Source organism: Sciurus vulgaris (assembly GCF_902686455.1).
Source record: "Sciurus vulgaris genome assembly, chromosome: 8".
Classification (NCBI taxonomy): domain Eukaryota; kingdom Metazoa; phylum Chordata; class Mammalia; order Rodentia; family Sciuridae; genus Sciurus; species Sciurus vulgaris.
In genome coordinates, this window is record NC_136468.1 from 51,915,209 (window position 1) to 51,931,669 (window position 16,461).

The 16,461-nt window shown below is 40.4% G+C and overlaps 1 protein-coding gene across 1 annotated transcript; it reads right to left on the minus strand.

The window, feature by feature from the left end:
- Positions 1-8,741: 8,741 nt before the first annotated feature.
- On the minus strand, positions 8,742-16,135 carry FZD1 (frizzled class receptor 1). The gene is given in 12 exon segments (XM_079149345.1): positions 8,742-13,798; positions 13,801-14,017; positions 14,019-14,059; positions 14,062-14,134; positions 14,136-14,153; positions 14,155-14,361; positions 14,363-14,392; positions 14,394-14,909; positions 14,911-15,129; positions 15,132-15,191; positions 15,193-15,273; positions 15,275-16,135. Coding segments are annotated over 12 exon segments (1,947 nt in total). The 5' UTR covers positions 15,584-16,135; the 3' UTR covers positions 8,742-13,622.
- Between the last annotated feature and the right edge of the window lie 326 nt (positions 16,136-16,461).

A 16,461-nucleotide genomic window follows, 5' to 3' on the forward strand; every position in this document is an offset into this window, starting at 1 on the left:
TGGCACATTATAAGCTATCTTCCCTGTGTCTCCCATTCATCCAACACTCATTTTTCTACAACTATGTTATACTACAAATTTTGACAAGTCATATGAATTATTTTTTATTAATGGAGTGATATATTAAAAAATAGGTAAGTCGGGCTTGGTGGTGCACATCTATAATCCCAGTGACTCAGGAGGCTGAGGCAGGAAGATTGAGAGATCAAAACCAGCCTCAGCAAATTAGTGAGGCATTAAGCAACTCAGTGAGACCTTGTCTCTAAATAAAATATGAAAAAGGGCTGGGGATGTGACTCAGTAGTTGAATTCCTGGGTTCAATCCTCAGTACCAAAAGAACAAATAAATTGGTAAGCTTTGGATCTACTTCTAAAGTCACCTTCCTTTTTCAGTTTATTCAGAGTCATGAAAACTATCATGCACTTCCTTTTCCACCATTGAATCAACTCCAAATATTGAAAAGAAATGAAATGCAAATAAAACCATAGTGAGATACATTATACACTCATTAAAATAGCTCTAATAGAAAGGGGACCCATACAAAGGGATCAAGGAGAATGGAGGAGGATGGGAAAAGGGAGGAATTAAGGCATGAAATTCTTCTATGAGCACACATGGTATATCACAGTGAATTCCACCTTCATGTATATTTACAAGGCACCAATAAAAATAAATAAATAGAAGAAAGACTAGTAGAATAGAGGAAAGGAAATGGAGAGAGAAGAGGAGGGAAAGTACTAGAGATTGAAAAGAAGCGAATTATATTCCAGGCATGTATAAATAGGTCAAAATGAACCCCACTATTATGTATAACTATAATACACTAATAAAAACATTTTAAAATAATTATAATGAAAAAATGGACAATAATACCTGTTGACAAGGATGTGGAAAAACTGAAACCATCATACATTGTGGGTGGGAACATAAAGTGATTTAAGTAGCTTCTTGAAACAATTTAGCAGATTCTCAAAAAAAATTAAACAGTCACTATATAAGCTAGCACTGCATCTTATAAAATATGCAAAAGAATCAAGAATATATACCCATACAAAACTTGGACACAAATGTTCATAGCAACATTATTAATAAATGCCCTAAGTGATAATGACCCAACTACTCATTCACTGATGAATAAATAAGCAAAATGTGGCAAATCTATCTACACAAAGGAATACTATTTGGTCATAATAAAGGAAAAACAAAATGGAGAAAACTATGTTATAAGAATTATGAATATCTCAAAATGAGCCCCACTATTATGCATAACTAAAATGCACTAATAAATTTTTAAGAGGAATAACATATTGACATATGCTAAAACATGAATAAGCCTAGAAAACATTAAGTGAAAGAAGTGAGACACAAAAGCCATATATATGATCCTCTTATGATAAAGCCAGAATAGGCACATCTGTGTAGACAGAAAGCAAATTAGTAGTTGCTAGGCAATTGGGAAGGAGAAGTGTTTTCTAGTGGGTCAGGGTTTCCTATTGGTGTCATAAAATATTCTGAAATTAGGTAGTTGTGAGGATTGTATAATTCTGTAAAGTACTAAGAATTGCTGAAATTTAATATTTAAAAGGGTGAATTTTGTGGTATATGAATTATATGTCAATAAAAATAAATATAGCTCAAAAAATAAAAACCACTTGAAGAATTAGTTGGGGCAGGTGGAACAAGCAGAGGATAGATCAACTTCACTTTGCTGCAAAGGATTCACTGGATGATCACATCCACCATCTCTACTGAATGCAGATGATTTCCATTGTAACTTTCTTTAAAGTCCTCATTAAAAATGCACTTACCTGAGCCTTGAAGTTCACACAATCTGTTATTTGGAAGGAATGGCTGCTAAATACCATCTAATAACCAACTTTCTTTTTTTTTAGTAATCATGAACTGTCCTGTGAGTTAAGCATTAAGACTATGTACAGGAAATTAATTAGAACTAATAAATATTTATCTTTGAAATTCAACATCTACCTTTTACCTAGACTATTCAGTTTGCATATTATTATTAAAATGTTTACGTAATAATGTGTAAGATATTTGTTCACATAAGCATTTTAAAATAAAAACTGTGAAGAATTGTTTCCCTGTTCTCTAGCTAGAGGCTAACAGGGCATCCTACATACCTGGAAGAGGAATTTCTTCTCAAATATTCTACAGTACAGAGGAGGAGGCTGCTTGACCCTTCCCATGCCACAGTAAATTCTGTGGAATAAAACTATTTCATTCTGAAAAGATTTGATGATCTTTACAGTGATTCTTCTCCTGCAAAGAATTCATGTTCTTAAGAAGCATAAGACACATGAGTTTAAATATCTTAGGTTTGGATTTTGTTTTTTATCTTGTAGAATCAGTTGGGATATAGTTCAGTCCTGTCTTCCTCACATTTCCCAGTTACCTGGATTAATTGATGTGAACAACAACAATAGTGCTTTGAAGCTCTCAGGTACAACAGTGGAAATGATCACATTTCTTAGCTAATGAATGAATTGCTCTTTCATAATGATTTGTTTATGGAAATAAATAAAGTAGTACCTTGATTAGCGAATTCCCTGGGAAGGAAGGGCCTTCCAAGAAGCCAGTTGTATTAAACACCTAAAACAAACAAAACGCTCTGAAAGGATGAAAAGCTAGGTGCCTGAGAAGTCTCCCTGCACAACTCTGCCAATAGCAGTTCCAGTAAAAGCACAGCCCCCATAGGGGGGTGGACAGGGAGCCTTTTGAAGTCCTTCCTCTGTCAGCCTATCAAGCCTACACCTGCTGCACTGACTCCCTCTCTGAGGCCACTATCAGAAGCCCCAAATAAGCAAGAGAGATCTGTATTCTTCCCTCTTCCTTCCTTAGCCATTAGTTAACTGATTCTCTTCCACAGGTCTTCTAAGCCAAGAAAGAACTCTAAGTTAACCTCTACTTGTGGAATTAAACCTCCCTCTTTCGAAACAAAACAAAATAAATAAATAAAGGTAAAATCGCTTCAGTCCTGGGCAAACCCCTTACTGGCCTTGGAGAGGAGCACACCACGCTAGAACTATTGCTATTTCTGAATTGTTCCCTTAGGGACAAATGGGACAGGCAGGACAGGTCTGCTCCCTTCTGAACTAAAACACTGGTTCTCATAGTCTTAAGGTTCTGCATGCAGCATCTTTATAAGGGGTTGCAGGTGGGAGGCATCACTAGGGATTTGTCTTGAAGTTGTGTTTTATCCCAGTGTTTCAGAGAAACTCAAGAACATGAATCCCTCCCCTGGCCAACAAAATCAGAATCTCTGAAAATGAGGCCAGAAATCTTCTTCATATTTAACAAGCTCCCTGGGCGATTCTTATTCACATCCAATTTTAAGAATTCCTAGTAATCCACTGCCATCTCTGATAAATACTGTATATCTTGAGGATCATCCGGTTTTATTTTAGTTAGCATCGAATGAGGATTCCTTATAACCTGTCTTATTTAAGATCTTCAAATATACCTTACACTCCTTCATTAATTCAACTTGGTTCTATAAGTTGTGTATTATTTATTATTAAAACACATCTTCTTTATTTATAGAGCCATTACTACATTCAAGTGACCTCTGGTCTATTCCCAAATTATTCCCACTTGGGGAAAAAGCACAAAGAAGATAAATTATATAAAATTTTAAAAGAAGATAAATGGTAGAAGTATTGGAAGATAACTTTGTATATGTTCTAGAAATTCTGCTATATCTCTATAATCCTTATGAATTCATATGCTTGAAAATAATGCATTTGGAAGATAGCTATGAACATTTGAAATCCTTCTTCTTAAATAGTTGCTGAAAAAGGCATATTTTCACAGCCAAATTTATATGTACATGGGAGGAGAACATATACTTTTAACCATAATGGTCTACATAGAAAAACTTTTGCAGTCAGAGTCTAGTGTAGATTAAATATTACACTTTAGAGAACATTTTAATGATGCATTTGTAATGCTAGAAAAATTTCTTCTCCAAAAATGTCAACATAACATTTTAAACTAGGGCAGGCGTATTCATTATCTGAATTTGTATAAAATGCGACCCAGGCAGTCGGAATTTTTTTTTCTTTTTTGACAAAATGTTTAAAGATTGTGAGAGAAAAAAATTTTCTTCTATAAACATCATGTTAACTTAATAAAACTTGAAATAAATAATCACAGCTAGAAATACATATTGGATTAATCAGAAGTGAGATGAACTATGTTGTCTCTTATATCCAGTCCCTCACCATAGGGCAAAAATGCAATCACCTGACAGATGTGTTTCTGATGAACACCACAGTTATATTATCTGTAGTTAAAAAAAAAGAAAAAGAGTGATTACATTGGAGAAGAGAGTTGACGTTAGTCAATCACCATCTTTTCTGACCTATTTCTGGGACACACGCAAAACATGAATCTAGAAAGATATTTATTGAAAAGACAATGGGCAGCAAAAAGGATAGGAACAAGGGAATATGAAGCAATGAAGTGAAAAAGCAAGATGACATCTGGAATATAAACAAATCCTTTAGAGTATTGTGACTGCTCTGCAAACTTCTTATGAGAAAATAGGGTAAAGGTGGAGGGGAAACCAATGAGGAATTGACCATTGACAAAAACCTACTTTGGGAGAAATTCAGGAAGACAGTTTTCCTTAAGTGGAATTATAAAGAATGTAGTAGGAGTAATTCTAAAAGAAAAATCTCCTAATTTTCAACCACTAACTACAGATGTGCAGAGTGGAATGATGATTTCCCCAAGATGTCTACACTATAATCCTTGAAACTTGGGACATGTTAAATGGCAAGAGGGACTTTGCAGATGGAATTAAGTTTAAGGAATCTGAAATAGGAAGATTACCCCATTGATCTAATTACATGAGTCCTTAAAGGAGGAGAACTACTAGAAATAATTAGTGAGAGGAAAGACTGGACACAATATTGCTGGCTTTGAAGATGGAGGAAATGGATGAGCAAGGGTTGGGTATGGAAAAGGCAAACGAAATGGACCTGCCCTATATCCTCCGGAAAGAAACAACAACCCAGCACCTTGATTTTAGCCCCAAAGAGATAAGTGTAAGACTTCATGTGTATAGAACTATAAAATGATAAATGTGTGCTTTTAAGTTGACGGCAATTTATCACAACAGCAATAGAAAACTAATACACCAGGCCATGGGGCAACCAAGGAACCAAAATGGGGAGCTGCTCTTTCTATATGAGAAAATAATGAAATTACCAACAACTTCTTCCATGAAAGTCCTCAATCCTGCTCAACTTCATGCACCAAATACATTCAGTACATTTCACTAGTATCAATGGAATGTTTTATAACTGCTACTGAATAAGTTCTATTTAGAAATATAGTCAACAAGGACCTAACAAAGGACTCCTGAAATTGTTCAGTTAGTTATCAAACAACTAGAGAAGTATATTTCTAAAGGAAATAATGATTCCCTTCCTGGCGTGAAGTAGGGTGACCTCAAAGAGCTGTTGCTTTGTTAACCTGGTGTGTAAACTGCCAATTAGTTCAGAATTGTTAGCATCCATAAAGAAATTGAATTTAAATAGTATATCCCAAAGAATGCATGAATGCATAGAAATTCACTTAATCTTTATGTGACTAAGTCTTATAAAACATACTTAGCCTGAAAAGAGGACGCAGGAAAAAATATGGCATTAGTTTGTGTCATGCTTTTTCAATTTCCATCAGTGATAACAGTGGACTATAGAAGGAGGGAAGAGAGGAAAGAGAAAAGAGAGGGAAGGGTTGGGGAGAGAAAAATAGACAAAGAAGAGGCAAAATTATTCTGCAGGGTGGAGAAGAATAAGATTTGCTGATGATTCATTTGTACTAAAAATGGCATTATATACTCTATTTCTTTAACCCTCCCAAAAGTCATGTGAATTAATAAAAAATTGTTATCCTCATTTTAGATAAACAGATCTGAGGCTAAGAACTGGTTGGGATTCAGTCCAGGTCTTCTAAGTCCAACATTCTTTCCAAGATGATATTCAACTCCTCTGTATAGCTCCTTATTATCTTGAAATTGACTTCTTTTTTAAAGGAGGAGGACGAAAGTTATATTTCTGATCTGGGGTTATGACCCTATTTAAAATGAGAGATGTTTCCATTCCACTCCTCTGCTCACTGCTGCCAGGGCCAGCCCCAGGAAAGAGTAGTTGACTTTGGTTTTCATTTTGCCTCTCTTTCCCCGCCCCCCCCCCTTCCAATGCCAAATGACCCCAGCCTATCTGCCTTTGGGACAAGAACCACCCACAAGTTGCTCTTATTTATACTCCAACCTCATCAATGAACAAATGAACCAACAGTTCCTGGGACAACCCTTAACCATCTGTGAAGGTCCTCAGTTCAGAATGTCTACCTGTGAATTGCCACATTTGGACCTAGAACATACTTTAAGATACTCTGACCTACAAACACAGCTGGAACAGATTTCTTGCCCTATACCAGTTTTCTCAAACAAGGCTTTCTTTCTTCTAAGTAGGACTTAGCTCCATGCAAGTTATGTAGCCGCTACATCACTGATTCCAGTTTAACCAGAGTCTGGGAAAATAAAAACTGGGTACGTCCAGGAGACCCAAGTGTAGTGTAAAGTCAGAGGACAGGTGGCCATTGAAAACCGAAGTAATTATATTGCTTCGTATTTTAAAAACTCATTTACATTGCGTTTAAAAGATACTAAGAATAGTGTTGTGATTTCAATAAGGGCAGTGAAATTACATGTGCATTTACAAGAAGGATGACGTGGAAGTAGGTAGAGGGGACAGTTTCTGATTAAAGAGCTTCATGTAGAAATGAGAAGGCGTGGACTGCACAGCTCATACTCTGCATTCTACAATTTTCAATAATCACAGTAGAATTTTCAAGACCTAATTTAATTCCTTTTCTTCTTATAAATACAACTTTCATTTTGGGGGAAAAGAATTGGGTACAACACTATTTACCCTCTGAGAAAGGGTATGACTATAAAATCAGTGTTGATGTCAAAATTTAGGCACTAAGCAAATCAGTGAGACCCTGTCTCTAAATAAAATACAAATAGGACCTTGGATGTGACTCAGTGTTGAGTGCCCTTGAGTTCAGTTCCTAGTATGGGGGAGAAAAAAAACAAAACTAATCATTCCTTACAGTCTGGTAGGTGTTAACATCAATTTAAAAAAACAAAAACAAAAACTATTCATTTCAAGGGAATCTTTTCTAAAAAATAGCAATTTAGCCCAATTTCATGAGTAGCAAGAAGAGAGTTCAGTGGCCAGATAGACCTACCTGTACCCTATGCCCCATATCTTCAATAGGCCAAGGCTAAAGTCAGAGTGGCCACGATATCCAGTGTGTCTTATTCTATTATATCTTCATGTTCCACTCTACTTCTATTGATTGGTATTTACTGTGAAGACCAGTTACAAAAGGCTATGCTCACTGATTTCCCATCTGGTCATGAAAAAAACCACTACAACCACAGTCAAATACTTTAAAAACTAGACCAGTGACCAATGTGTAGATTTTTATTTTATGGGAGTACAGTTTAATTCACGGGATAGTGTCCAACCATCCCTATTCACTAGCGACTTTCGTGGTTTTATCACTTAAAAGTCTTACATCCCAAGAAACCCCTCTCTTCTGGAAAAATCTGGATGGTTGGTCACGTTACCTGAGAAATTATGTTTTTGACACAGTATTTGTTGAAGTTCACTTTTAAAAATGCTTTCCAAGTGTTCAAAAGATAAGGTGAAGAATAGTCCCTATGTCTTTTTAAGAAAAAAAAAAAAAAAATCCCTATGACAATCAAGTAGCACATGGCATTTGGACTATGCATCTAACCAGCCTGTATGACTTCCAGGTATTTGCTGCGTGCATCATGAAGACAAGCATTTCCAAGGGCAAGCGAACAGCCTGTCGCCAAGTGCTTCATTTAAGCAAGGACACACTGCCAACTTGAAAGGAAATAAAGGCTACACTTTGTCTATGGGGGGATCTTGCAGTTATTCCCCTGCAAATTTAATTCAAACAGGTATTGAGATCTGAAACATGGAGATATCCACAAATTAGAGGATACTTGGTTTTTAAAAAGGAAAGAAAAGGAATCCGAGCCATAGAAACTATCTCTAAGCAGCAATAGCAATTCTTTTGATGTTAATCACTGTATTGCTATGAACATGTTTTGAAAGTTTATCCTAGAAATGAAATTTCTGGATATCTTTATATGAAATATGCATAATTTAAAAACTTGAAATTCTTGTTTTAAATGTCAATTTTACTTTAAAAAAATAACATGCATGTATAAAATGTACAAATCAGTACTATTGTAATACTTTGCTTTTAGAATATTATGCAAATATTCCATTCAACTAATCAGTGATATCTGAAGTTATTGCTGTGTTGTTTGATTTTATCCTTCATGACACCTCTTTAGAATACTACCATCTTAAAATAAAAAGGATTCATTTAGAGAAATCTCTACAGAAAAATAGTATCTTATTTTTTAAACAACTTAAGAATCTGCTTGATTCATAAAATGTATATGACCCACAGAATACTTATTATATATTTATTTTAGCACTTACTTTTAGATTGTTACTTCAGCCGATTCATTTCATTGTATGAGAATATTTCTATGAGAAATCATTTTATTTGACCTATTTAGGGTTCCAAATCAACCTATAAACAAAAGTCCCCAAAGGAAGTGCTAAATAGAAACTTGACTCTGTTTTATTTGTTTTGTTTGTTTTGTTTTTTTCCAGAACTGGGGATCAACCCAGGTCCTTGCACATGCTAGGTAAGCTCTCCACCACTAAACCACATCCCCAGCCCTTTTAATTTATTTTGAGATATGGTATTGCTAAATTCCCCAGACTGGCCTTGAACTTGAGATCCTGATCCTCCTGCCTCAGCCTCCAGTTTGCTGAGATTATACTCTGAGTCATGCTTATAACTTGATTCTGTAATGGTATGGAGACACTTATGCCTCAGATGATAAAACTTAGGAAAATTAGAGACTGCATTAATTGCCAGATTCTAAGCAAGTTGTTTGTCACTATAATCTCTTATGGTTTAACATATCCTTTATAAAAAGGTATAAACAAAGCAAATAAAACTTTAAGCTCCCAATATTTTATTATTTTTAAATTTTGGTATTGGAGATTTAACTCAGGGGTGCTTTACCACTGATCTAGAACCCCAGTTCTTTTATTTTTTTAAATTTTGTGACAGAGTCTCACTAGTTGTTGAAGCTGGCCTTGAACTTTCAATCCTCCTTTCTCAGACTCCCAAAGCATTAAGCCCCAAATTTTAAGGTAATTTTAAGTTGTGATCAAAACTCAGATTCTGTTTTTCTGTTTTTAATGGCTCTTGGCATAGCATCTGCCAGCAGTTCAGGATATAGATACATATCTTGGAAGTCATCAAAATATATTTTACCCTGTTTGGCACTTCCTTTGTAAGACCCCATTTTAAATGTAAAGACCTGAATAAAAGCCTTGAATTTAAGGTAGCATTACAATCTCTTTTTAGTCATGTAACTAGAGAATTCTCACATATAATCCATGTCTTACTTTGGCTCCTACAGGTTAACTGTGCAAGACTTTAAGATTAGTTTATTTTGTGAAATATTCAGTGACAACATCACTAGTGCCCACCTCTAGACACATATGTAACGACCACCTTTTGTCTCTAATCTCTTGAATCCTCATTAATAGAATATTGTAATCAGATCTGTATTAAGGGTATTTGATCTCATACCACTGGTTTCAATTAATTGCATGCATATTACATAAAATTTGGCCTGTAGCCCATAGATGAATTAGAAAGCCATAAAAGCAAAAGTAGCTGAAGTTGAACATAAACACACACTAAATAAGAAGGCTTAAAAAAATGTGTATCAGGGTTGAAAAATGGCATCAAGAAAGTGATCTGAAGCCACCCCAGTCCTGAAATGATGACTGATTTAGTTTATTTTTTTCTTAACTGGCCACTAACACTTCATCATGGTTTCCTTTCCTTGTTAAACCTGGACTTTAGGAATAATCCAACCACAGTGGAAGGCTTTGGTACTCACAGTGGAGACAAAAGGACCAGGACTGTAAACTCAGGCTGACAAACGACTATGCAGGACAAGCTGAAAAACCCCGTCCAGCTCTCTTGCATGTTTGACACTGAATGGCTCTGAGATAAAAAAAATATGATTCTTTGTCTTCACAAAGTTTAAATGAAAAAAAAAAAAATTAAGTAGCTTTCATAACACACATACATTTACTCTAAAAGCTAACTCAAGTATACTGTAAGGGGGAAATTTGACTCCAGTGGATAGCTGGTTTAAAAAAAATAGGCAAAGAAATCTGAAAATAGTGTTTGTTATGGGAACAGCATGCTAATGGGACAATATCTCCAGCAGCTTTATGATTTCCAGGCAAGCCCTATTTTGCCATTAGAATTGAATGAAATAACAACATGAATAAATAAATATTACTGGTTTGTATATTCCACACAACTTTAAAATAAATTGTTTTCTAAAAGACAAAGCCTGGTAGTGACTTAAAAATGTCTTCTGAAACTATTTAAATCCAGCATATAAAACCTTTATGTATCAAATTTATGGGTACCATCATTTTAGGGACATCTATAGTAAGATTGCTCAACATTTATTCTTTGGTTAAAGACCAAAAGTCTTAAAATTTTGTTTTTCCCCAAAATTATCTAATTTAACTATCTAGTAAGAAGACATTTTTAATTTAGCCAAAGAATTACTATTTTTTGTGTGTATCTATACAATAAAACCTCTCAGATATCTACTATATTACATTAATGTCACAGAAAAACATCAAAATTGTACCTTGCTACTTAAAATCAGATGTTACATTTTCAATTAAGTTTTTTAAAAATTTGTCATAAAATGAAAAATGCAATGACCTGTAGTTAATCGCCTTCTAATCATGAGACTAACTCTATTGTTTCAATTATCTTAATTTTAGTCCATTGTTATTTTATAAAAAAGAAATCTTTTTCATTGGAAAATGTAATAAAGATAATTTTATCCAAAGGTATTTGAAGTTTTCCATCTGTGATTTTGTATTTCTCATAATACTATTTCTGTATTTTGAAATGACAAGTAAATTGTGCATTTCTATTTTAAAAAATTAATGTGTATACTTATGTGCATATGTGTATATAGATATATGTACTTATGCACAATATATAAATCCTCAGAGTAGACCAACTATAAAATTCCTCAGGAGAAGATTCCTTGAACAATATAAAAATGGAGGTCTTCAGAAGCACACAACAAAATAGACTTATAAACCCAACTGCTGTTTTAAAATGCCTATAAACATATAGTCAGTAACCATTTATTGATTGCCTGTTTATGGTTTTGGAATAACCAAGATCATGAAAAAGATAAGAAAATACCTCATAAAATCCATGACAAAGTGATGATTTAAAAAAATTAACCTCCATATTATAAAATGTTATGTCAATTTACCCCTTGAAAGAAAAAAAGCTTTAATATTAGTTATTTTTTTAATAATTTTCTTTGAATAAACAAGTAATTTGCAGACTTGTATTTCTACTCTTAGTAAAACAGATCTTTTCTTGGGACTTCACAAATGTCAATCACAATAATGCAAATAGTGTTATGCATTGGAAGCTCATTGAAGGTTTAAGGATACGCTTTTTCATTGTATTCCTAAATTTTTATAATGTTGGATTGGTTATGAAACACTATAAAATGTAAAGACAGTTCAGACAGTTCAAGCTCTATTATTCTCAGGCACAAAAACCATATAATTTTGTACAAAACTTTGATTTTTTTTATTTGCGAAATTAAAAATATGGTATTTATATATATAAACTTCTATTCCTCTATAAATATAGATGATTTGTGATAGTGAACAGAATAAATGCATACCAAATTCAAAGAGCAATGTCATTTTAGGATGACAATCATAGATAAATTCAGGTCCTAAGTACCGGCATTTTGATAAACTCTTAAAGTTTAAAATAATACAATCAGAGGATTGCTTTTTCTCCTCTTCTTCACAGAGAACTAAAGTGAATATTTTTAAATGGCTTTGAAAGATTTACATTTGACACATTTTTGTAAATCCAAACAGGAGCACACAAGATTTAATGCAATAGATCTGCACAAGGTTTCCCTTTAGCATGCATGCCCATATTTTTGTTTGTTTTCAGGAGCTAAGCCCCTCAATTATTCCACCTCTTTTACCTCCTGAAATCTTACTAGGTTATTATTAGTGGTGCAGATTGCTCCTCCCTCAGAATAATAATAATAATATGCTGAAGTGTACAACTTTTATATTTTAAAGTTTCTGATATAAGTCTAATTATTTGATTAAAAATAAGAAAATAGTACTTCATTTTGAGGAAGTCCATTACACTGAAATCTCCTTCAAGTTTTCATATTCTGCTTATGCTACTGTCCTGTTAAGGAAAACACAGATCCACTCCTTCACAAAGCTTTCAGGTGACCTCAACGTTTCCATTTTACCAAAGGGTAAAATCTAAAGGCAGGCTGTCTCACTCTCAAAGGCAGGTTGCCAGGCATCAGTATGCAATTAGAATTAACATTTTGTAACCACCACCCCACTTTCAGTCTCTCCCAACCCACACAAAGCTTCATGCCTCTTCCCAAATCTCAGTAACCACATCTTTCCATGACGCTGGCCAAACCCATACCAGGTTTTAGACACTAGAGAATGAAATGAGCTCATCCATCAAAAATTAGACTTAAAAAAGTTTGGCATTGGTTATCTTACTCATCCTTTAACCAACTTAGGTGGAAGGAGGGAGTGTCTGGACTTTGGAGGGGATGTGGAGGGAGGCTGGGACTGCCAGCGCCCACATCCATGGGTCCCCATGAAGTTGGGGGAAGGTCCTCAAAAATTGAGCTTCAGAAAGTCAAAGGGACGTGACTTTGCAATCCATCACTAAACAAGGGAGGAATTGGAACTGGCGGGGGGGGGGGGGGGGCGGGGCCCACCTCCGGATTTGGAAGTTTTGTGGAGTTCTGTACCATAAGAGCCCCCACCCCAAGCAAGAAAAGGAAGGGAAAGGCAGAAGGAGGCGGCAGGAAGTGACCCCAGCCTTGCAGCCTCGGCCGCACCCTGCAGTGCTGAACTCGCTCTGCGCCCCAGCAGGCCTGTGCACCCGCAGCACTGAGGGGCGCAGGATGAGCAGGAGCACGCGGCTGGTGGGCTCCGGTTTTACCTCCTCTGCGGTCCTCAGAAAAGGGAAGAGATAAAAGCCTCAAATGGTTAAACCGCCCTAAATGGTTAAAATTTTTAAAAAGAAAAACGCGTGATCGGTAGTCTTTAAATACAAATATACTTACAAAAATCTTACACAGGCTATTTACAATCATAAAAGCGTTACAGTCCTGGTACCAGAGTGTGAGGGCAAGGGAGGTCGATCCACACCCCTCTGGCAGTCGGGCCCTCCTGTCCGTTTTGCCCCAGGGACGGCAGCTTTTGCAGGAGCTGTGTTGTTAAAAGGAGGCTGCGAAGTGTCTAGTGAGGAAGCCTCGAGCAACCAGGCTTGGCATGAATTCCATGGGGCCTGTTTTTTAGGGAGAAGGGACTTGAGTCCCCGGGTCTCAAACCGTGGTCTCCCCCTGTTTGCTGTTGGTGAGCCTCGTGTAGAACTTCCTCCAGGAGTTGAGTGTCTTGCCTGACCAGATCCAGAAGCCCGACGTGATGCCCACGATCAGAGTCATAAGATACTTGATCATGAAGACTGTGAAGTCAGGGCTCATGGGTGGGTGTGGGGGACGCCTCCACCTCCCTGGAGGTGAGGGCAGGGGATGGCATAGGTCTTGCAGCTCTGGGCCACCCAGCTGCGTTCCCACTGGTCCCGGAAGGCCTGCTCGTAGAAATAGCAAGCGATGACAATGGTGGCTGGCACAGTGTACAGTACGCTGAACACACCAATGCGCACCATGAGCTTCTCCAGCTTCTCGGTCTTGGTGCCATCGTGCTTCATGATGGTGCGGAATGCGGAAGAGCGACACGAAGCCGGCCAGCAGGAAAGACGGCCGATGAACAGGTATACGAAGAGGGGTGCCAGCACGAAGCCACGCAGCGCGTCCACGTTGTTGAGCCCCACAAAAGCACACTCCACTCAGCACAATCGCCGTCCACCTGGCCCAGCGCCAGGATGGTGATGGTCTTGATGGCTGGCACAGCCCAGGCGGCCAGGTGAAAATACTGCGAATTAGCCTCGATGGCTTCATGGCCCCACTTCATGCCGGCCGCGAGGAACCAGGTGAGGGACAGGATCACCCACCAGATGGAGCTGGCCATGCTGAAGAAGTAGAGCATCATAAAGAGGATGGTGCCAGCCCTCCTTCTTAGTGCCCTGCGCCACCCGTTCGCGCTCCGTCCTCGGCGAACTTGTCGTTACACACCACCCGGTCCTCCAGCAGGAAACCGGCGATGTAGGCCACCGCAACCGCGGTGTAACAGCCGGACAAGAAGATGATGGGCCGTTCAGGATAGCTGAAGCGCCTCATGTCCACCAGGTACGTGAGCACCGTGAAGAGGGTGGAGGCACAGCACAGCACCGACCAGATCCCGATCCAGGTGCGCGAGAATCGCAGCTCCTCGGGCCCAAAGTACATGAGCCCGTACACCTTGGTCGGCTCGCAGGGCGCTCCGCAGTCCTTCTCCCCCAGAAAGTGGTAGTTGAGGTAGGAGGGCACCTTGAGGGCGCGCGGGCAAGAGAACTTGCCTCGCTCGGACGAGCCGGCGCCTCCAGAGAAGCCGCCGCGGTGCCCTCCGCCGCCGTGCTGGGGGTTGCTGGTCCAGAACTCTGGCAGTAGCGAGGGCGTCGGGGTACCTTTGTCCGACGTGTTCTGGCCCACGCATAGCTCCCCAGCGCCGTGCCACCGGGAACTTCTCGCACTTGAGCGTGTCTGGCCACTGGAAGCCGAACTTGTTCATGAGCGCTTCACAACCCTGGCGCGCGCGCTCGCACAGGGAGCGGCAGGGCGGCAGCGCTTGCTCCAGCACTGTGCACACGGGCGCATACATGGAGCACAGGAAGAACTTGAGCTCGGCGGAACACTGCACCTTCACCAGTGGGTAGAACTGGTGCACCCTCGAGGCCCCGCGTCCTCCTGGTTCGTGTGGCCCAGCAGGTTGGGCATGATGGTCTGGTTGTACGCAGATGTCCGTGCACAGCGGGATGGAGATGGGCTGGCAGTAGCCATGGTCCGGGATGGAGATACCCCGCTCGCCGTTGTACTGCTTGTCCACTCTGCTGCTGCTGAGGCGGCGGCGGAGGCGGCGGGGGTTGCTGCCCCGGCCCGGGCCCCTGGCCGGGCCCCTGGCCCGCCGCCTGCGCTCGGACCCCCAGTAGCAGCGGAGCCTCAAGCAGCCAAAGCAGCAGTAACAGCCGGCGCACGAAGCGCCCAGGGTCAACTAGGGGACGGCGGTGGCTGCCCGCGATCCCGCTCCCCTCCTCCGCTGGCCGGGCCGGGAGCGCCCCGACACAAAGTTCCCAGCTCGAGCTGCCGCCGGCGACCGGGGACTTCTTAGGCGCCTCCTCCTCAGCCATACTTTCTGGGCTCCTTTCTTGGCGCCGCTCGGCAGGGAATGGCAGTGGCACCGCCAGCGGCGGCTACTCCCGCAACCAAGGAGATCTCCTTGCCGGTTGCCCTCCGTCGAGCCCGAGCCGCGATCCGCCCGCTCCCCGGGCTGCTTCTCTGCGTCCGCAGCCGCCGCCGCCGCCGCAGAAACTTGCGGTTCATGAAGCGCGGGCCGCCGGGAGAGCCCGGGTGGCACGGGCGCGCAGAGGTCGCGTCCCGCCTTCCTGGCCCTTTGCTCGCTAGCTCCCGGCTGGCTGCGCCGCGTTAGTGGCCGCGGCCCCGTTGAGCGCGCAACTCTCCGCAGCCCAGCGGCCCTGGCTCCCCCCTGCGCCTCCGCCTCCTTCTCCGCCGCCGCCGCCTGACCATTTGTGTCAATCCCTCAACTCGCTCCCTCTCCTCTCCCTCGCGCGCCCTCCGACCGGTTTCCAGGCGCCCCGCTGTCTGTCTTTCACCAGGAGGGAGGAGCCTTGAAACCGACGCGGAACTGGAGGCTCAGGGACCGTCGCCCAATCGCGGCACCCGCTTTCCGGCGCAAAGGGAGCCAGCCGCCTACTTGCCAGTGCAAAAGCCGGCGGCAGGCGGGAGGAGGAGGGGGAGATGGTGGCGGGAGGAGGAGGAAGTGGTGGTGGTGGCACAGGCACCGCTCAGGCACAAAGAGTGGGTTTGCTATGAAGCGGGACAGGCTTGGATGCTTTTGCTTTTGCGGAAGAAAAGGCGAGGACAAGTAGGAGAATGGTCCCATATGCTGCTAGAGATAATGAATAGGAGTCGGCGGACGGCGGGATTTAGCTTTTCTTTTCTTTTATCCATTTTCATGTTTTAAAATTCTGCTCTTAACACTGGTTAA